Here is a 22664-nt window from a genome sequence, read left to right on the forward strand (position 1 = left end):
CCCCACCCCCCAACGTCCAGTGTAAAACTCTGGGTGTAGCCCGCAGGATTTACTATTAGTCTGTCAAATAGAAATAGGAATGAACAAATGTCTCATTATTTACGGTGTTTTTATATAAGTATAAGCCAAGGTATTTAAATTAGGATACAATTCAAATGGCAGGTTCCCCTGTATTCTGACATTGTTAGTGTTTATAGATGAATGTTCCTGGAGGCCAGTCAAATAAAACTAAATGGTTTATTGTCCTTTCCAAAACTTTCTCCAGCCAGCTGATAGGGCACATATTCCAGTTAGAAACAGTTGCATTAATAGCTGCTGTAACTTTGGTCTTGAAACTGCTTCTCAAAAATTGACTCTACTAAAGACAGCCCAACTTTATTTGTGCACCAAAATATGAATAATCCATTGCTATATTTTTACTGTTTGGAAGTTGCTTTGAGCTCTTGGTTACAAAATATCTAATGCTCTGTGAAGTCCACTGTGTCACAGGTAATGCTTAATAGATTCACATAACTTGTCATGGATAATCTATGCGGTTTAAAAGTGACATGATTAACTGTGTCTTTGAGCTATTTGGTGATCAGAGGGTAGGCATCTATTTAATGTTTTTTGTCTGTCTATGGAGCATGATAAGGTTATGGTAAGGGCTTGGATTGTCCTCTGAAGTGGTTTGAACACAACTGCGTGTGTGTCAAGTTAGATATTGGACACGCCGTTGGTGACTGTCAGATCAGAAACACAAGAGAACAACATAATATAATAACGGTGAGAGAATGACAAGAGACTGTTCTTTGCTGCTCGTCTTTTATTACGTCAAAGCACACAAGAGTTAGACAGATCTGTCTACAACAAACCACCTTGTACCTTACACACCCGCCATCTTTTGGATTTTTTCACTCATGAAGTAAATACAACATGATGGTGAAAACACACAGACATTCTCGTGATCCTCTATTCCGAGGGTCACAGGAGGCTGGAGCCTATCCCAGCTGACACTGGACAAAAAACAGGGTACTCCCAAAACAGGCTGCTGTCATAGGACTAAAATAAAGAGACAGTTAAACATTCAGAGTCCCAACCACACCTACAGGCAATTATTTATTTGAAAGATGGGAGGAAGCCCATATAGAACATACAAACTATGCATAGAACGGTCCTAGTCAGTCTGCAAGTTATAAAATGCAATATTTTTATTATTATTAATAATAATAATAATAATAATAATGATGTTTTAGTGACATTTACAGGAATGTTGTGGGGGTTAAAAGAGGCAGTCCTACAGACTACAGTATGGCAGTCTAGTCTCGTCAGTACGTTCTTGCGCATATACTAACTTCAGTACGGTAATGCAGGCGAAGGTGGGGCCTGGGAAGACGGGCGGGTGTTTAGTTTGATGCTCACTTGCTGCTGGACGGTTTCAACAAATCTCTGTCTTAAATTTGTAAGTGCCTCATTCACTATCATTCATATACACTAGGTAAAATTACCTTAATGGAAAAAAGCATCCAGGCTTTCTACAGAGCCAGGCGATCCTTCTTGGTGCATGCCCAACCTTCAAAATAAAATCCTCAGTTAGAGCACGCTTACCATTCTTTTATATGCACTAGTCTGTGGGTTACCATGATGCTCAGCAGTGATTGCCGAATTGTCTTCCTCGGCCATGTTGTTTGTAGATGCGTTCATGTGCCTACATAGTGGCCGCGCTGCCTCAGCGCCATCTAGCGACGGTAGTCCGACCAGCACCAGAATCTGGTCGGGTTTTAATAATCTGCGTTGTGCAAGAACAGTTCAGATGAGAGGGAGGTGGAAAACGGTGATGAACATCATGATAAACATCATTTTACGATGCTTGATATCTATGTAGTGCTCTGGAATTCGTATCATAGTATTTTTTGATTATGTCCGTCCGAATGTTTGCAGTTTGTTTCACCTCCACCTGTTTTTCAGATTTGTAGTTTTTCACATAAATGCTTAATGTTTTTTTCTGTAGTCCTGAAGGTTGCACTTCTTGGCCGCGCCTCCACCCATCTCCACTCCATAGTGAGATCTGTCATTGGATCAGTCAGTCGGGTTGCTCTGACAGTCGAACCCTATCACGGTGAAAGGAGCTCCATATACGCACACTGTTCACAATAGAGGGTAAGTAGTCGACTGCTGGTGAATAAATGCTGCCTTTGCTTGTTCGGTTTTGCAACACTGCTGAATTGTTTTGCATGGCACAGTTTGTCCCTAAACAAACCAAAGCGCAAATGACCGGAGTGAGTGAGGCTATTCGGCATGAGAGAAGTCGTGTTACCGGCAGTCATAAAAGAAGTCCTATTGCACTGGAAACAAACTTATCATATAGGTCTGCATGTTGTGCAGGTGTGTGTAAAGGTTTTTCTTGAGCCTATAACGTGCACTCGGAGCAGACACATTTCTCTGCCGTGTGTCGCTGTCCGTCTCCAAGGTCTGCTGCTCCGGTTTCTAAAAAAAAAAACAAAAAAACATACGAAGCAAGATCACGCTGTTAAAGTTTGAGGGTGTTATTCGCAAAAGCCTTTAGGTGGTTTTGCCGCCCCTTCAGACCGGTTCTTCCCCCCGTGCCGCCTGCGCCCGGAGGGAATGCGTGAGGTTGTGATATGAAGGAATTGGACACAGATTTATATTGTGCCGGCGGCCACACCTCGCCGCTTTGTGACGGCGGCACATAGCGTTCAGTCTGGCAGATGCAACGCTGAAAAGAGTTGACACAACAGTCGTAAGAACGGAGCTTATTGCCTCCGCTCTTTGTTTCCTCTCACCATTGACGGGCACAGCTTTAGCTCTCAAAGGGAGGAGATCACCTCCCCCACCCATGGCTGCGGCCTGTGAGGCTGCCAGGTCACGCCAAAAATATATCGGCAGTGAGGAGAGGCCAGTTGTTGCATTAAAGGTTGCCCCACCATGCATTGCTCGACAGTGGTCGAACTAGGCTTTTTTTTTTTTTTTTTTTCATTGGATTAAATATTTGCTTTTAAATTTTGCGGTTCAGTCCAGGTAGGGGTACCATCGATATACGCACTGGATGGCTACATAACTCAAACATTTCTCCCTATTCTGCAAACTACATATTTGTGGAAAGCTTCATTTTCAATTTATGTAATAAGTGCCGTTATATGCAGTGATTTATTTATTTATTATGCATCAAAATCCATCTTCACTCGCGTCCCCAGCCTTCACCCGAGGCCCCGTTCAGACCTTGCATCAGCATCCGTCCGGGGAAATCCGATCGCAAAGTGACCAGTGCAAAGTACAGGTGTGAACAGGACACACTGAGATTGCATTTGATTGGTCCCATCTCTGACCTCATTTGGGGGGTGGTCTGGTTGGCATCTGTCTGCATGTGACCACATTCCTTTGGTAGTGTGAATGCACTATATCCCCGAAATCACATCAAAAGCCTCCTGCTCAGCAGAGTTTTGTCTCATTCATTCAGAAAAGAAACGCGCCACCGGTTATAACTCTAATCTTGGCAGCTTCCATTCGCATGGTAGTCTTCTGTGTTGAAGTTAAAGCGATTTAAGACATCAGTGATTGATTAACTCCACCCGGCTCCTTATACATCATGATCACATCAGTAATTAACTGCATGCTAATACGTTATTTAATGACAGAATCACAGACTGTGTACTTGTATTAAATACTTCCATTTGTTAATTCTTGATTAGATTATTTATTATTTGGTTACAAGCTACAAGGACAGAATATATTAAAAGGCTCTCATTACTAATGAACATGCTTTGCTTAAGAGGCTTTTTCCTTTTCAGGCGATCATTTCTAATAGAGGTTGGTGTTTTTTTTCTTCTGAATGAATAAGCGAAAACTCTGTTTACGCAAGAGAACCTTGTTGGGTAGGAGGTCTTTTGCAAAAACTTTTCCAAAGTTCCGTATGGCAGTGGAAAAGTTAAGTTAAAGCTTAGGAGCTACCATCCTGAATAGCTCTTATGACTTGTGTAACTTCTGTTTTGCTTCAGTTTAGAAGTAGAAAGTTACCAGTTATCCAGACTTTCTTTGTGTTTTCCTACAGTTAATCAGTTGGCCTTTGAAAAACTGATTTCATGGATGGCTTCACCTTCATATTTTTTTAAGATGAAATCCCAGCGTCTTTAAACTAGTTCATACCCGTGTAGTAAAATACTGTGTATATTGTCTAATGCAACGTCAAGATCTAGGAGAACAAGTATAGAGACAAGAAAGTTGTCTGAAACAATGAGACTATGAGTGGTAACTTTTACTTGAGCACATTATGTCTAGTAGATGGTCTAGTAGTAGTGCTAGAGCTTGCGAACTTCCAGTGTGTCTGTGATGTAAAAAAAAAAAAAAAAACCTGATCCAAAGTGAGGACTGTACAGAGTTGTACATTGGGGAAACAAAACAACCCATCCACAAACGCATGTCCCAACACAGGAGAACCAGCTCATCAGGAAATTATTCAGGAGTCCGCCTACACTGGACATTAGACAAAGGACACACCTTTGAAGATAATAACTTCCAAATCTTGGCAAGAGAAGACAAATGGTTTGAAGGAGGAGTGAAGGAAGCCATCTGTATCAGATTGGAAAAACCTTCTCTAAACAGAGGAGGTGGACTGAGATAAAGTCTGCCATCCATTTACAACACAATCTTAACCTCTGTTCCCAAGAAGTTTCAGCTCCATTCATACCTTCAGACTGGAGCCTCTGACTGATAATGGGTCCACTATCCATTAGTTCCATTGGTATTAGATTATAATTATGTTACTAATTTGCAAAACTGTCTGATAGCTAGGAAGATATATGACATATCAGCGACTTCCCAGTATAAATATCAGAGCAATGGTCAACTGTTGCCTGTAACATTATTAATACGGCAGCAGCAGCTCCTCTGGCCTGGTTCCACTACCAGCTCTAGTGCGCTGTTAAAATCGGTCTTTGTCCATTAAGAACTACTGTCTGAGTAGTTATTACATATTCTTCTTCTTCTTCTTGTCCCTGGAATAGTTTTAATTCATCTCAAGGCTGAGCACATGTCTCTGTGATTTATTTACTGAAGTGTTTTTCTACAATTAAGTCGTGTCTGACCTTTTCATTAATCTCCAACCTTTCTGCGGTTGTCCTGCCTTTCTTTCTCTGGAGGATGCGCTTCAAAGCTCTTGTTTCCCAGAATTTATTGTTTGGAAAAACTGTAAATTTCTTAGACTGTACCTATCCATCGCGCCACGAAAAAGAAGTTAATGACATTGACTTGTTGATGAATATCAAAGCCTGGCTCAACGAGCGCATACTACAGAATTATAGAATTATTTAATAATGCCTTTACACTTAATTATTTTCTTAATTATTTTAGGTCGGTAGGTCCTGTTGGAGACACGGCAGGCTCAAATCCAGAATCCGGAATCACTCGTGGATCTTATTACATTTTTGGTGTAGTCCCGAAGCACGACGTAAAGGATAGGATAGCCAGTGCAATGATATTATGCAGGCAACGCGTCATGCAGTGAACAGTGGTTCATGAAAGCCATTGTTTCTACAAATCACTGAATATGTTTGAGCATCACTGTTTAATCTAGAGCTTGCAACGAATGCATGTAGCATATCAAAAAGACACAAGCAATACTACGGTATCTGTATACCTATACACATGTATCTGCTATTGTTACTGCTGTAATTGCAGCCATTACAGTTGTGCATCACACGGGGCGACCTCCCTGTTAACGGCAACGGAGAGGCAACGGAGACAACAAGCACTTCCGGCCACTTGAAACGTTGTACACCACCACAGTGGAGTGCGGTCTGCTGAAGCTTGTGGTGGTGGCGACCATAATGGGTTGTTGACAGACAGACAGACTGAGCATGACTTACAAGGAGTGATTGCTCTGTATTGATGCCACTGTTGATTTCATCTTTAACAAAATCTCACTGACTTGCTTGCAGATGATTTGGAATGTTGTGATCCTGCTGTCGGCCGCCGTCGTCGTAGGTGAGTATCGTCTCACTGCTCCGTCACATTTTCTCCCGTGTGAAGTTTGGGATGTCAGTCCAACATACAGCTGGAGGAAGAACCTTTGTTTTGTATTGGCAACACTCCAATAGATATGCCAAAAAGGGTACCACACTGTAGACTTTAGCCCTATTCGTGATGGACTAGTTTAGCAATTTCTAATAACTGACCTGAATCCTGTGTGTATCGGCCATAATATCCGAAATTTGTGAAGTTTTCTGCCACTTTTTTTATAATTAAGGCTCTGTTATAGATTAAACTTTGGACAGCTGTCCAAAATGCATAGCATGCAGACCCATTCCCTGAAGGAGATGGATGACATGCGTAGTTAATGCATGCACCACTAAAAGATTCATTGATAAAACTATAAATAACTTACAACATTAGGTACACCAGTGAATGTATTCTTCTATTACACTATTCCTGCACCTAATCCCCTTTCATGTTATTCACAGAATTATTGTTTGTCTATAATGTTCCTGTTATTAAGCCTAGCCTGCTGACTAAAATGGGGATGTCATAATAATACATGTGTCAGTCCAGCACAATACAGTGGTGCTACAATACTTTGAAAGTATCGCTGCATACCATAAATTCCATTCCTGCGCTATATCCTAGCTTCAGCAGCTCATTGTCCTTCATGTCCTGCCTTTGTCTCAGAGCCTTATGCTGTCCACGACCTCCATGAGCGCTTGGCCCATGGCCGACAGCTGAAGATCTACATGCTCAAGAATGCGGAGAAGCTGGAGTTCAGCCCAGCCGATGAGTCCAGCAATACCTTTTTGTACTGGGAAAAGAGCTTCCACAGGTCAGAAACGCTAAGGAACAGCCAACGTCCTGGTTGTAGACAGGATAGCAAGATGTGAATTTCTTTCAGTACGGTTGCAGGAGCTGAACTTCTGTGTGGCCATTTTGCTGTCCCCTATAGGCTGAACAAAGGCAGGGTGTCTGGCACAGGAAGTGACCGACGCTGGTATATTGACAAGGTAATCAAGGTTTTATTTTTATCATCAGAATTACTCCTTTGATTGCTGCAGTGGTTAATGTTTATAGTAAAGGCATTGCACTTCTGTCCAAACCTAAATTAGTCCGTTTTCTTTCAGGTTATAGGTTCGATAAACGGTAAATGGACTTGTATATGTGAAGCACCTTTCAATCCACTGGTATCACAGTGCTATATAGTCACAGTGACATGTCTGCCCTTTTCGTTCACACACATTCACACACCAGTGCCAAGCACCTGGAGCAACTTGGAGTTGGGCGTATTGCTCAAGGACACTTACGCATGCAGCTCATACACCTGGGGATCGAACCACAACCTTCACTGTGCACTGATTTGGTCTGTATTTTGTTTTTCTCTTAGGTGACGTATGAGGACCAGGGGACGTACATCCAGAGAGACTTCTGGAATAAAGAGATAGCCAACGTGAAAGTGGCAGTAACACGTGAGTTAGTTACTTACTAAACACGAGCCTCTGTGATAAAAATCACTGTAGGTTTTTTTTTTTTCTTTGTATCTGCCCGCTTCATGCACATTTTTAATTTGTGGCACAGGGGAAACAGCAAAAAACACATGCAGAAATTGATGAAAAATGTGCATGAAGCTTGAATTCAGCGTCGACTGAAGCTTTCCTGGGAGCGAGGAGAGGAACTGATCATTTCACAGTGATCAGGAGCCTTAACCCTGTCTCAAAACACAGATGAAGCAAACTGAATTTTGTTGTTCAAATTATGAGGTTAAGTGTTGCCTCCTGTTTAGTTGCACCTTCTTCTCGACATCCATTTTTTTTTTTTTATTTCACAAACCCACAACAGCAGTGGAGTGAAACTGGCATTAACATTTTTCTTTATGTTATGCATTTGCACACATTTGGATAGAAACTCGGAAACTCAAAATTCCAGTGGGATTGTAAAGGTCTGCATCTTTTCCACATCTCTCAACATATTTAAAACTTTTGTTTTTTGATTCTGATCCTTTTGGGATCATCTGTATGAGGGCTCTCCTTCTGGGGTAACTTGTTAAGTGACATAATCAACAGCATAACCATCCACACATGCTGGGTTTTTCCAAGCTCTCAGTTTATTTATACGATTCGGATTTTGTTCTCTCCTTTGTCTTTTCCTCTGTTGTTCGCGAGAGAGAGAGAGAGAGAGAGAGGGTGCACAGATGTGGTAAGGCGAACAAGAGAGGGAAAGCCAGTGACGAGAAGAAAGCATTGAATCCTTCGTGGTTTAGGTCTAAAGCACAAATAAGCTAATCACCATTCTAATGTAAAGGCACATGGCTGTCACCTTCTGAGTTGTGAGGTAGGACCCAAATGCAGGAAACGGAATGACTTTAAATAATGGCAGCTGTGGACCAGACGAAATACAAAATCCTAGATCCAAAAACACGTGTAATCCAAATAACAAAACCATTACAAAACCCCAGGAACATGAGAAACTGTACAAGAACACAGGGGGACATACACAGGGGTGAATTCACAGAGGCACACAGGGAGAAACCAATCCAGCGGTCAAAGAAGGCGACCTCAGGAAGTGAAGCAGGATAAGAAAGACCGAGGACAAACAGGAAACACAAAAACAAACAAACAGGATTACAACAGAGGCCCATAAGAGAGGAAGAGAGCAGGGTACGGCACGGCCGCTCAGCCTTGCTGCTAATTTGTTCCCGTGTTCCAGATGTTTCGGCGTATGTGCCAGGCAAGTTATTTTCAGTAAAAAACTGTTTGTCCCATTTCTGAGGAAGGTCTTGTTCCTATTGCGCAACATTTGGACTCTTGACACTTAACACTTTACGGGGCACTCATTGAAATACTTGGACATTCTAAATGTCAACCCCAGAGTGTTATTGTAGGGTGTAAGAAGACTTTTTTTTTTATTTTTGTGACATTTTGCAAAATTTTTTATTTTCATGGAAAAAATCAAGATCAGTGAATTACCATATATAGTTCCTTGACCCCTTGAAGGGGTAAACAAACGTAAACATGTATTTAGACTATTAGAACATAAGTGCTGATTCAGGGACTTGTCAACATACACATTATCACATTAGACAACGTTAGGCCACTTCTTCATGGTCCCTAATAAAGCAGTTAAGCTCCGTGTTCGTGCAGAGGTGGACCTTGCAGACCACATTAGACCCTGAGAATGTTGCCTTGACCTTCACTGATTGGCTGGGTGAAAACCACATACCTCTAGACCTCACTACGTGGCACAGGGATGCAATTTAAAATGTGTGGAAGTTACCGTATATGGTTACTCGTCCCATGAAGGGTTAACAGAACTTCCATTTTCATTTAATTGTCTGTAACCGCTTGTCCTCTGGAGGGTCGCGGGGGTCTGAGCCTATCCCAGCTGTCACTGTACCCAACTGAGGGAGAGCATGTAAACTCCACACAGAAAGGCCCCAGTCGGCTGATGGATTCAGTGCTAACCACCACACCACTGTGCCGCCCAATCAACAGGTCTTGCGTTGTGACAGTCTGTCAACACTGTCAAGTTGATCATAAGGTGTTACGAGTCCCAACCGCTCATGATTACAACTGCAAATATACTGTGAAGGTTTTTTTGTCCAGATGATGATGCCTAGATGCCAAAGTGTCACTCCACAGAATAAGATTTGGCTTTGATCTCTCCTTTTCTTTATCCTTCTCTCCACTCAAGCCAGACATAACTATATGAGGTGTGTAGCAGGCGAGAGTCTCTACATCTCACTGGAGGGAGTCGACCTGGCCGACTCTACCCTCTCCTTCTCTGGGGCGAGTGCTAACGTTACGCTGGTGAGATGGAAGGCCTTTCATTGTTTTTTGCACAAAATTCTGAGTTGTCCAGACAGCGATGCAGCGGCGATCCAGTGATCCAGCCCAACATGTTTGTTGTTACCCAAAGGTGCGCGATGGTGCCAGGGTGTCCGAGGACCTTCCGGATTACTGGGACCGGGTTCACACTCACGCCACGAAAATTGAGATCAGGAACGTGAACTCCAGTGATGAGGGACGTTACACCTTGAAAGATCGCAGGGACCGGGTGGTGTCGATAACCAAGATGGACCTGACAGGTGGGTCCCCAACAGATTTCTGTATTTGTCACAGGTGTAGGGGAGAAAGGGAGGACCCAAATGCAGTATATTTATATATTATATATTATTATATACCGTAAATCCTCTAATATTGGCCTGTATTCCATTAGCGGCCGGGTCTCGCTGTCAGCGGAGGTAAATAAAGGCCGGTCTCTAATAGTGGCCGGGGCTATTATTAGAACCATCTCGGCGGGTCAGGGTTTCGGCGGCACGGTGTGCGAGGATCCCCTCAGCGGGACCTCTCCCCGGCGTCTGCCGGCCCCCGCCGGGCGCATTTCCTCCGTGGCGGTGCGCCGCGATTGGCTCTGGGTCGGCCTGGAAGTGCTCGGGGCGAAGGTGGCTCGCCGGCTCCGGCCGCGAGCTTTACAGCGACCCCCCGCATCTCACCTCGCCGCTTCCCTGGGGTCGTGGAATCAGTGCTCACTGCGCCCTCTCTCCCTGCGGGGAGGGACGGGGCCCCCTCGCTCCCGGCGCGACTGCCGACCGGCGGCGGACTGTCCTCAGTGCGCCCCGACCGCGTCGCTCCGCTCATTTGTTGTTAATGTTCTGTATGCATACCAGGTTATGGTAACTGTACGTTTTCAATAAATGAACCTAGTATTTTATAGGTTCAAATAGACACAAAATCTTGTTTTTATTCATTCTACTGGTAGTTCGTTTTGCTCAAATAGAAATTGAGGCCTGCCTCTAATTCTGGCCTCCTTCGAATAAAGGCCTGGACCGCGATGCGCTTGAGTAAAATAAAGGCCCGGGCCTGTATTAGAGGATTTACGGTATATATATTATATACACTACTCACAATAAGTTAGGGATATTGTTATTTACATGAGTGCTTTTGCTATTTGGTCTGAATTTTAATGAAATAAGTAAAAGTTCCCTTTAATATTACTAATAATGAATGAAAAGAAACACCATTTTCATTAGTTTAATATTTATTACCCCAAAAATTTAGACAATAACAAGGATAGCCCCAAATAACAAAAACTGACAATGTCAGTAGCGGGTGTTTCCACCATTTGCCGCAATGACAGCTTGACAGCGACGTCTCATGCTCCTCACTAGCCTCATGATGTTGTTCTGAGGCAATGCGTTCCACTCTTCCACAAGTGCTGCACGCAGTTCTGCCAGGTCACGTGGGGGTGGGGTACGATCATCCAGTCTCTGCTTCAGCTGGTCCCAGACGTGCTCTATGGGGTTCAGGTCAGGGGACATCGCTGGCCATACCATATGAGGCACTCCGACTTCCCGAAGTCGAGCTGTGACAATTCTGGCACGATGTGGTGGAGCATTATCATCCATGAACAGAAAGTTGGGGGTGTGCTGGCGGAACTGGGGGATGATGATGGGTTCTATGATGTCTCTGAGGTAAGAATGTGCAGTGACTGAGCCATCAACAATAACCAAATCTGTTTTGCACTGACTGGTGATGCCTGCCCAGACCCTGGGGACCCCGTTGACCTCGGCGTATCGCTCACCTCGCCTTCTCCAGCAACGCTGACGACCGTCAGTTCCGTGCAAGGTGACCCGACACTCATCAGTGAACAGGACGGTAGACCACTGCTGAATGTCCAATGATCTTGTGCCCACTGCAAGCTAGAGATGGACCGATTTATCGGCTGGTGACCGGAATCGGCCGATTTTCACGTGATCGGCCATGACCGGAGACCGGCCGGTCAGTCTGACATATGCCGATTTTGTGCCGGTCAAATGCACTCGGGCGCCGCATGATTTACATCGCGCAACATCATCATCACACGCAGGCCAGCTGACAGTCTTGCCTGGGCCCGGGACGAGATAATCATAAGATGCCCCCTCCGCGGTCCACTGTGACCTTCTCTCTCTTCTCTCAACGGTAGCCTGACTCCGTCCCTCCGCTCCGAGACAGCGGGCCCCTCCCGCATCACTCTCTCTGTCACCTGACTGCAGCCGGATCTCTCTCCTCTCTGTCTCATCCTCTCTGACGGAGCTACCAAACTCAACTGTTTCTGTCAAAGATAACGTGTTGTGTCGGGCTTTTATACAAGCTAATGGACGTTAACATTAGAGCTAGCCTGTTAGGTTACGTTACAAGGCGATATTTATATTATATATATTTTTTTTTGTTGTTGTTGTTTATATATTATTTTATTGCCATTACCTGTTTTCCCTGTTTTCATACAGAAGTTTAGTTTGCTAAATATATCACATTTCTTTAGTTGGATATTGGATATGAAAAGAAAGAAATGGTTCTTCTATAACACTGCACTTTAGATGTGTGTGAACTTCCCACACCAGGAGTAATTTATATAGTTCTATTTTTATAGTGATAGCGATTATCTGTTCAAAAAATGTTCTATTAAAGAAAAGATAATATTAATATTCTATTAAAGAAGAGAAAATAAATCTTTGTGTGTGTTGTAAAGTGGTTAGAAAAAATGAAATCGTAATCGGCTAAAATCGGTATCGGCAGGTCAAACTCAATGAAAAATCGGAAATCGGAATCGGCCGGGAAAATTGTAATCGGTGCATCTCTACTGCAAACGTTCACGGCGGTGTCTTGGTGTCAGTGACGTCGTGTGTTCATGGCTGTTTGAATGATGAACTTGGAATGACTTACTGACAATACCAGCTTTTTATACCCACAGAATGTTGAAGTTGATGCCACATTGAAAAGGGTTGTCTTTTAGTATTTTTTGGTATTGGCCCCAATATGTAAGGCACACTGTACACAGTGAGACCATTACGTGGAAAAAACAAAATGAGGTGTGTCTATCACCCCAATACAATTGCCTCCCTATCCCAAAAATCTCTGACGTGAAACAAACACCGTCTGTTCAGTGGTTGCTTTGTTCCTATTTGGCGTCATTGTATCTCCTTACAGTTCTTTGCATAGCTATTCAAACAGGTTTACGGTATTTCTCTCGAACTTGTTTCCTGTTTGATTTAGAAATTTTGTTTTTTTTGTCTGTTTGTTTGTTTGTTCTAGTCCTGTCCGTTTTGTTTTATCTGCTTTGTTGATGTTTACTTGCTATTCATTTTTGTCATTAGTCCTTTTTGTCAGGGTTTACCTTTCTCATCTTCTGTAAAAAACATGGAAACATAATTGTCAACTGTTAATTTCTCTGTAATGTGATCAGTTTCCTAATAAACATATTTGGAACGATTTAGAAATGAGTGGTCCGAATGCTTTTCACTTGGTCCTGTATCCCGTCATTGTGTATAGCTTCCAGACAGTTTTCCTCACTACCATGCCAGTTTCTCACCTCAGTGTATAATATACCTCTTGTAGATCACTAGTTAGTTGCAAGATTGTCTTTGTGCTACCCATTAGTCAGGCCTTTTTAAATTGTCCATCACCTTGTTTGTTATATTATATGCAGACTGACTATTCACTTTCAAGTAAAGATTTTGACATGGCACATTTTTTGAGACACACATACACCGATCAGGCATAACTTTATGACCACTGATAAGTGAAGTGAATAACATTGACCATGGCAGCAGGTCTTGACCTGGGGGGTATTCCAGAAAGCAGGTTTAACAAACACTGAGATAAAACTTAACCTCTGGGTTGTCTGAACCTGAGGCGACTAAACCCGAGCTGTCGGTTCCAAAACACCGGTTTGCAATCAGTTCAATCAACCCCGGATTGTTTAACCTAGAGTTGTGCGCGATCACGGCGAAGTTATAAAGGCATCATCTATTGAGAGTCGAAACCATGAGTAAAAATGGCAAAGCGCAGAGCAGCCTATTTTTCTGAAGCGGAGCAGCAAGTTCTGCTCGAGGCGTACGAGGAGGAAAGAGCGATAATCACGAAAAAAAGCAATACTTGCGCGTCTGCAAAGGAACGAGATCTTGCTTGGCAGAGAATTGCCGACCGCGTAAATGCGTAAGTTTAGTAGGCTATAGCACACTAATGTGTCAGAAGCACAATAATTCAGTAGATATTAGGCTACATATTAACTGCTTTGTATGAGACTTTCTTATACTATAGACTACCTTGTCATATATTGTATTATTTTTAATTAGATGTAACCCGACTGCCCTCAAGAGAACGTGGCCGCAGGTCAAAACAAAATATAAAAACATTGTCCAAGTTGGTAAGATATATCTGGGTGCATCATCTTAGACATCACTTATCCAGTATTATATTCTTGAATTGCCATATTGCAACAAGTTACATTCATTTCAAAGCCAATAGGAAGAAAGCAGAGGAGAGGAAGACCGGTTCTGGGCCAGCGGTGTCCCCCCTCACCCCTGTGGAGGAGTTGGCGATCAGTATCAATCGAGGGCGTCCGATGATGGAGGGGATTTCTGGGGGCACGTCATCGGAGCCCTCAACCTCCCAGGAGGAGCAAAATTAACAAGTGCAATGCATTTTCCCTAATAGGCCTACGCCTAAATCACTTATGTCTAATTTGTGTAGCCTTGCAAGTTCGAAAATGACCAATTTATGAACTTCTCAGTTGTAGGTGGAGGTGGAGTGGTGGAGCCCGCACGCGCAACAATTACGATGAGCGAATCCACGATGCGTAACGTTCGAAATGTGGGGATGGAGAATGTTGTTTAAATATATTAAAGATTCCGCAGAAAAACAGTAGCGCTCTGGCAAAAACTCATTAGGAAAAGAAAGGATATTAAGTCGTGGTCTTATCACCCTCTCACGGTGAATAGCCCGAATGATTTGTGCTTCAATGTCAATTGGATCTTCCTCAAAAGGAAACGTCATTGTGTGACAAGTGTGGAAACAGCGGTCTGGCTGAACGTGCACTTAAATACCCGAACATAACCTGAACAAAACCTACCCCTACCAGGTTAAGTTCAGAGCCTATGTTACTATAGTTACTTACATAGCCTGATCATATTTGAGCGTTCTGGAACCGAAATCCCAGGTTTACCGCTAACTCTGGGTTTACATACCCAGTTAAGTTCAGAGCCTATGTTACCATAGTTACTTACATAGCCTGATCATATTTGAGCGTTCTGGAACCGAAATCCCAGGTTTACCGCTAACTCTGGGTTTACATATCCAGTTAAGCCAGTAAACCTGCTTTCTGGAATACCCCCCTGGCCTCCAAATTCACTAGATCCCAAACTGATCAAGTATTTGTGGGATGATCCACAGAGGCCCCTCCCCTCAACCCATGGGACCCAAAGACCCCCACTGACAGCATTCTGTTACCAGACACCACAGGACACACAGGACGCCCTCAGAAGGCCCATGTCCATATATGCCTGATCAGTGTATAAACCTCTCTCAACTCTAGGGTATTTATAACTTGATCAGTCACTTCACCCTGGAAGTTTCCCTGGAACCCAAGTGTTTGAGAGAGGCCACTGTCATTTACTTTCTTTTAACTAGACTGAGCAAATGGTAACCTAGCAGTGGTAATGACAATAGGAGGAATCTGACTTTAGCTGAATGGCTAGCCAGAAGTGAAGAAAGAATTGTTCAAATGAGTAAACAAATACCCCAGTGCTGGTAAAAATAAGTTTGGCTCGTGAAGTTCTGCTGTAAAGTCTAACAATCTGTGTGTCCCCATCCCATCCTCTTGTTTCTTCTGCAGACCACCATGACGCCTCACAAGGAAACCCTCTCATGGCTCTGCTCTTACTGCTCGGCATCCCAGCTGGAATTTGCTGCTGCTGCCGGAAGAAGATTTTCAAAAAGAAACCCGCCACTGCTGCAATGCTACAGGTACAGCTGTTACACATGTAATGTAACAGTTGCAGATGTCAGGATTTTGTTTTATTTGGCAATTTATCACAGGAGAATGTTTAAAATGGCCAAAGCAAAAGGCACAAACATGAGCTATTAATTGTTAATGCAGTTTCACCAAGACGGCAGCACTTTTCAAAGGATGCCAAACGTTGCCGTACGCTGTCAAGTAATACGACAACTAAAATGAATGTATCCTTAGTTGTACTCGATATTTGTAGCATCGCATTTGCAATTACGGATTTTCCAAATGGCTTCAGCATCTTCATGACAAGCATATTTAATCTAATGTAGAGCCTTGATTGGTGAAGTTAAAGTCAGTTTTTATTCGTGTTTTTTAAATCTCACTCTTGCCTGGTGATAACAATAATTAGACTTAATAAAATGCCTAATATCAAAACATGATTTCAGTTTTGAAATGAAATTAAAATAATAGCAAGAGGAGTTATTTTCTTTTTCATTATAAATCTGCTTGAGCCTTCAGATCCCTTCTCCTTCAGCTATTTCAATAAATAGCTTGTGTTTTGCGTGTACAATGAACTTAACATTAAAACTAAAGAACTAAAATTAAAACTACCGTAGTAATCATTATGTGTGTGTATCTCTCTGTAGGCGTCCCCACAAACCGTCCATCCTCCTCCCGGTGGTCCCGTTGGACCTGCTGGACCCGTTGGACCGTGTCCTCCCTACAACCCCTCTGGACAACCAAATGCTGTGAGATTATACTAATAATTTAATCATGGATATAATTATATATTTTATAGCAGAGTTATCTGTTGCCTGCAGTAAACAGCGTGAATGCGTAGTATGCTTGTGTTAAAGTCAACCTGGTAATGACTTGTTGATGTTTACTGGTTGAACTCTGTTTGCAGGTGTACTACCATAGTCCCAACCCTGGCATGGTGCGTCACATGATATAACACACTTTACTACATAATACATGATCGTTATGCAAACACATCACTGTATTTACTGGATGTTTCTGATACATGGAGGAGAATTGCTGAACTAATTGTTCGATGGTAATCTGACAAGAATGTTTTTACATACATCCTGTACAGGATCCTACAGTACACCCCCCTCCTCCAACTACTGGCCCAGGACAATGGAATGGTAACGCCTCCTATGTGAGTATCATGAATTAAGCTGGCTTTCAGAAATACAAACACACTTGACTTACCTAGCCTCGTATCCTCCTGACTACTCTGAATAAAGACCTGTTGGAACCTGCAAGTTATTAAAGATATATAAAAACATTTCCTGGTTTAACTCCCGATTGTCTCCTTCCACAGGGTTTTAACCCAGCCTACCCACCCCAGAACCCTTCCTACCCTCCCGCTGGCCCAGCTATGATCCCCCCTCCCCAGGCTCCACAGTGGAATGGCCCACCACAGGGCCAGTACCCCCCCGGACCTGCAGCACCAATGGTACGATTTAGCTGTTTGATTGACTAGGGTTTAGATTCCTGAGAGGAGTGTTGATTTGAACGTCGATATTTAACTCCTGAGAGGAACCTGTGGTGAATGAGTGTATGAAAGAGTGATGACGACCCCATACTACTGACAGGCTCTACACATTTTCTCAATTCAAAATGAATATGTTTACAAAGGTCCTGGTGGCTTGTGGCTAGAAACCCTAATAGTAAGTCATCCCCCTCATCTGTCCTGTCTGATCTGATATTGTGGATCATACTGTGTTTTCTTGCCTGTATATTAAGAAAATGTACAGATGATAATACAGTTGTTCTCACTATACGAAGCTTTATCTTGATTGCAATTCAATGGAATAAGTCAAAACCATGTGTGTTGTGTGAGCAGACACAAGGCCGATTAATGAGGACCAAAGACGTGTCCCAACGCAGCTTTTTGATAACTTGAAAAACGAATTCTGCAAAGAGGAATCTGTTGGCTGACGATCACCCACTCTCATGTTGAATAGGGAATAGGAAGCAAAGTCAACATACACTATATTGCCAAAGGTATTTTCTCATCTGCCTTTACACGCATATGGACTTAAGTGACATCCGATTCTTAATCCATTGGGTTTAATATGACGTTGGCCCACTCTTTGCAGCTGTAACAGCTTCAACTCTTCTGGGAAGGCTTTCCACAAGGTTTAGGAGTGCGTTTATGGGAATTTGTGACCATTCTTCCAGAATTTGTGAGGTCAGACACTGATGTTGGACGGGAAGACCTGGCTCGCAGTCTTCACTCTGATCCATCCCAAAGGTGTTCAATCAGGTTGAGGTCAGGACTCTGTGCAGGCCAGTCAAGTTCTTCCACACCAAACGCTCTCATCCATGTCTTTATGGACCTATCTTTGTGCACTGGTGTGCAATCGTTTTGGAACAGGAAGGGGCCATCCTCAAACTGTTCCCACAAAGTTGGGAGCATGGAATTGTCCAAAATCTCTTGGTATGCTGAAGCATTCAGAGTTCCTTTCACTGGAACTAAGGGGCCAAGCCCAGCTCCTGAAAAACAACCCCTCACCATAATCCTTCCAAACTTCACACTTGGCACAGTGCAGTCAGAAAAGCACCGTTCTTCTGGCAACCACCAAACCCAGATTGGTCCATCAGATTGCCACGTCTCCACTGCTCCAGAGTCCAGTGGCGGTGTGCTTTACACCACTGCATCCGGCGCTTTGCATTGCACTTGGTGATGTATGGCTTGGATGTAGCTGCTTGGCCATGGAAACCCATTCGATGAAGCTCTCTACACACTGTTCTTGAGCTAATCTGAAGGCCACATGAAGTTTGGAGGTCTGTAGCGATTGACTCTGCAGAAAGTTGGCGGCTTCTGCGCACTATGTTCCTCGGCATCCGCTGACCCTGCTCTGTCATTTTATGTGGCCTCCAACTTCGTGACTGAGTTGCTGTTGTTCCCCGCTTCCACTTTGTTATAATACTACTGACGGTTGACTGTGGAATATTTAGTAACGAGGAAATTTCCCGACTGGACTTGTTGTACGGGTGGCATCCTATCACAGTACCACGCCAGTATCCACTGAGCTCCTGAGAGCGACCCATTCATACACAAATGTTTGTAGAAGCAGTCTGAATGCCTAGGTGCTTGATTTTATCCACCTGTGACCATGGAAGAGATTAGAACACCTGAATTCAATTATTTGCATGGGTGAGTGAATATTTTTGCCAATATAGTGTAGATGTTTTCATCCCCCAGAGTGAAGTGGCTAATGTAAGTGTTAATAGGATAAGGATAAGAGAGTGTAAATTTCCCAAAAGTGAGTTTTTTGTTTTTGTTTGTGTTGTGCGTGTGTGTAGGGCTACGCTCCAGTCATGTATAGCGCTCCACCACCATCAGGTGAACCGGTGAAAGAGTCGGTAACGATGGAGAATAAGGCTTCCTCACCTGCGGATCCACTGCTGACTGCAGCACCACAGGTATACACACACACAGTATGGAGAAATGAGTCATCTCACCGGCTTGTGGAGATAATATATTGTTTCAGACTAGTCTCTCTTAGAGTTTGTACAATCAGTGGGCGCTGTTTCTGATTGATTGTCTCGTTTGAATTTGCATGGCCTCTCACGCGCCAATCAAATTAAACTAAGCAACCTGATTTTTATGTATCTACAACTAGCACACCGTGTCAGTATGAGTAGAAATCTTGTTGGACAAAAACAACAAACAGTGAAATCAAAGAAGGACTCTAACATTTCTGTACTGTGCAGTTTAACTTGTTTAGAAGTTGTGAAAATGTCAACAACGAAATGGTCAGTAGACCTGAGGAAACATCCAGGATAAGTTAATATAAATACATCGGTCACATTAGCTCTATATTTAACTCTATAATTAACTCTATGCAATAGCCTAAATTATCTTAGTCTAGTCTTAATTCTGTTTATACTGAAGAACCATTATTAAAAGCTTGACAGTAACAGGTGTTGAGTACTGTTTAAATGTATATTTTTAGGAACATTTCAGCTTCAATGCCAGTTCAAAATGTTTTGCCAGAAAGCTGATGAAAAAAGTAATGGTAAATGGGTTTGTGTTTATATAGTGCCTTTCTACCTATTGGTATTCAAAACACTTTACAGTCATAGCGACACATTCAGATTCAGATTCAGAAAACTTTGTGTGTCCCCGGGGGGCAGTTTAAGGTCCATGTGAGCAGCATTACGTGCAAAACAAGACTCTTCTAAAGATAGAAAATAAAGAAAAATACGAAAACTATGCTAAAAATTCTTACCTCACCGTGTGGCACGTTCCAGAGATCAAACCGCTAACCCTCTGGTTCGTCGACAACCCGCTCTACCTACTGAGCCACAGCCGACCCCAGATGCAGTACATTACATTAATATCAGAATTCTCAAAAAAAAAAAAAATTCTTTGGTGACTCAAACCATAGACTGTAAATAAAGATGAACGGAAACAGCTCCTCAAAAGTGAAGCCAACGCAAGTACAGCTCCCCCTGGTGTCTGGCTGCAGTATAGGTCATAAGCTCCACCTCCTCCATAGTGGATGGGACTTAGGCCAAACTAAAACACTGAAATACATTTTTTTCAAGGATGGTTTCAGTCATTTTAATTAGTTTAGGTAGTAGTATTATATAATTTTTCTGATAAGTTTGTTATTTGACGCTATAGAAACAGGATATGACATCATGATGACTACCAGTTGCCATGCCAACCACTCCATGAAGCAGCCCTGTAGGACTGTGAGAGTTGGAAAAACTAAATAAATAAGTAAGTACAGTGTATAATCTAACATTTCCTTGTAAGTGGTGGAGGTGGAGCAGAGCGTAGTATTAATTAAACGAAAACGCGAGTGAGTCCGCAGGAAGTGTGGGTGGGTCATCAATAATTTAGCTCCGTGTGGCTCCACTCTCATACTGTACTGTGCAGACTCTAGTTCCAAACTTGGCGCCACTCGTCTCCCCGGCAAAGTAACATCAGTTTAGTCAAGGAAGTGGGGACGCCTTGTCCATTTTTATTTACAGTCTAAGAGTCAAACCTACATAACTTTAAAAACTCATTCAATTCCAGTGGTTCCAATGGTCTTATGCTCTCTCTCTCTCGCTTGTTGAATTCTGAACGTACAAAGTCAACATACATTTGTTTTTATCCCCAGGGTGAAGCTGCATCTTCTCCTGTAGCTCCTGACCCTTCCCACTCCACCAACGTCCTCAACTCCGCCGATGGTGCTTACAAGTTCCAAATTGAGGATGGGAAATCCTCCAGCTTCCTGTAGGAAATCGGACCCCTGGTGCAGTTTCTTACGTCTTCACCTTGATGTTACAGTGCCACCGTGTGCATTTAAAACATATATATATATATATATATATATATATATATATATATATATATATATATGTACGGTATAATGAATAAGTGGTGTAGACTCAGCTTTGATTTGATGAATGGTTTAGAGGGATGGGACAAAACCATTTTAGGAACTACAACCAATTGTATACAAAACCAAAATATTTTCAGGGCCTTAAATGTAATAGGACAAATGAAGAGAATGGTCAGGTTTAATACTATAAATTCTTGGCAGTCTGAATGCCATAGAAAGTGAGCAAAGAAAGGCTTTCCTCCTTTGTGACAATTTGCCGTAGCTGTCTTCATAATGTTTCCAGTTAACTTTGCCTTATTTGTCTGAATCTGAACGGACAGCATATCCCGATACAGTTCAGGATTCATCGGACTGTTTCTGTCTTCTCTCACCACATCATTAAACACTAGTTACCCAGTGTCACTGTAAGCCATGCATGCACCATGCTGCCCCCACTGTGTTTTACAGATAGTGTTCATATTTGATGTGTTTTTTGAGCCTTTTAGGACTAAATATTAAAGAGGAGTCATTTCTAAACCCGTCCTCCAATTTGGACATGAATATCCTCAAATTAGAACTGAGTCTGTACACATATTCTATATTCACATATTCATTTTCTGTTATGTAGTTTTAACTATGTTATACTTATGTTATATGGATGACAGCACTAATTTCAATATGTTTTGGTAACCAGCTGAAATAACAAAAATGGTCCCAGTGTCCTAAAATGTATGTTTTCCCACACTATATCATCATCACATATATATACAGTATATACATATATAGACTGATCAGGCATAACATTATGACCACTGACAGGAAAAGTGAATAACATTGACCATCTCGTGACAATACAATGTTCTGCTGGGAAACTTTTGGACCTGGCATTCATGTGGATGTTACTTAGACATGTAGCACCCACCTAGACCAGACCAGACACCCCCATCCCATAGCAATGACACTCCTTGATGACAGCAGCCATCCCCAACAGGATGTAGCCTGACACAGACACACACAAAAACAAGCCTCACCTCAACCTATAGGACCACATGCCTGATATTTTGGAGGCCTCCATTGTGCTAGTAACATCCACATGAATGCCAGGTCCAAAAGTTTCCCAGCAGAACATTGCATTGTCACAAGATGGTCAATGTTATTCACTTATCCAGTCAGTGGTTTTAATGTTGTGGCTGATTGGTATGAGACTTTCCTCAAGGTGCAGCTCAAAACGCCTGCTTGTATCGCAAACTAACTGTATGTGCCTTCCATATCCACACTGATTGGATATCCTGGAGTAGGACCGAGTTTCGGTGTCCTCAGGAATCTAAAGCAAGTCCAGTTACCTTAACAGTTGAAGACACAGATCAATCTGGAGTGATTTTGCAGACAAAATTGTTGTTTTTATTTTTATTTTTTTTACATGAATGTACACGCAAGGTGGTATTATGCATATTCACAACTTACCAATAATAATCAAACTGGAAAATACTGATCTTGGGGGTTTTGAGGTCCCTGGGATCAGCAGTCCTGATGTTTTCCTGGTCTGTAATCCAGCACAGGCACCGTGGAGTGAAGTTGGCATCACAA

General features: G+C 42.7%; 1 protein-coding gene across 2 annotated transcripts; it reads left to right on the forward strand.

Moving 5' to 3' along the window:
* The first annotated feature begins 1400 nt into the window (after positions 1–1400).
* LOC311495321 (uncharacterized protein) lies at positions 1401–21109 on the forward strand. 2 transcript variants are annotated; one of them, XM_084554730.1, is made up of 15 exons: positions 1401–1441; positions 1991–2139; positions 5934–5979; positions 6661–6808; positions 6929–6986; positions 7364–7445; positions 9667–9782; positions 9892–10060; positions 15628–15758; positions 16392–16493; positions 16652–16681; positions 16841–16906; positions 17072–17206; positions 19063–19182; positions 20874–21109. In XM_084554730.1, exons 3-15 carry the CDS (start codon positions 5934–5936, stop codon positions 20991–20993), a joined length of 1323 nt encoding a protein of 440 aa, XP_084410856.1. In that variant the 5' UTR covers positions 1401–1441; positions 1991–2139; the 3' UTR covers positions 20994–21109. The 2 variants fall into 2 exon arrangements, with proteins under 2 accessions (XP_084410856.1, XP_084410857.1); XM_084554731.1 differs by lacking the exons at positions 1401–1441; positions 16652–16681 and having other exon boundaries at positions 1926–2139.
* Positions 21110–22664: the final 1555 nt, after the last annotated feature.

The sequence above is a fragment of the Chelon labrosus genome (assembly GCF_963514085.1).
Source record: "Chelon labrosus genome assembly, chromosome: 2".
Taxonomy (NCBI): Eukaryota; Metazoa; Chordata; class Actinopteri; order Mugiliformes; family Mugilidae; genus Chelon; species Chelon labrosus.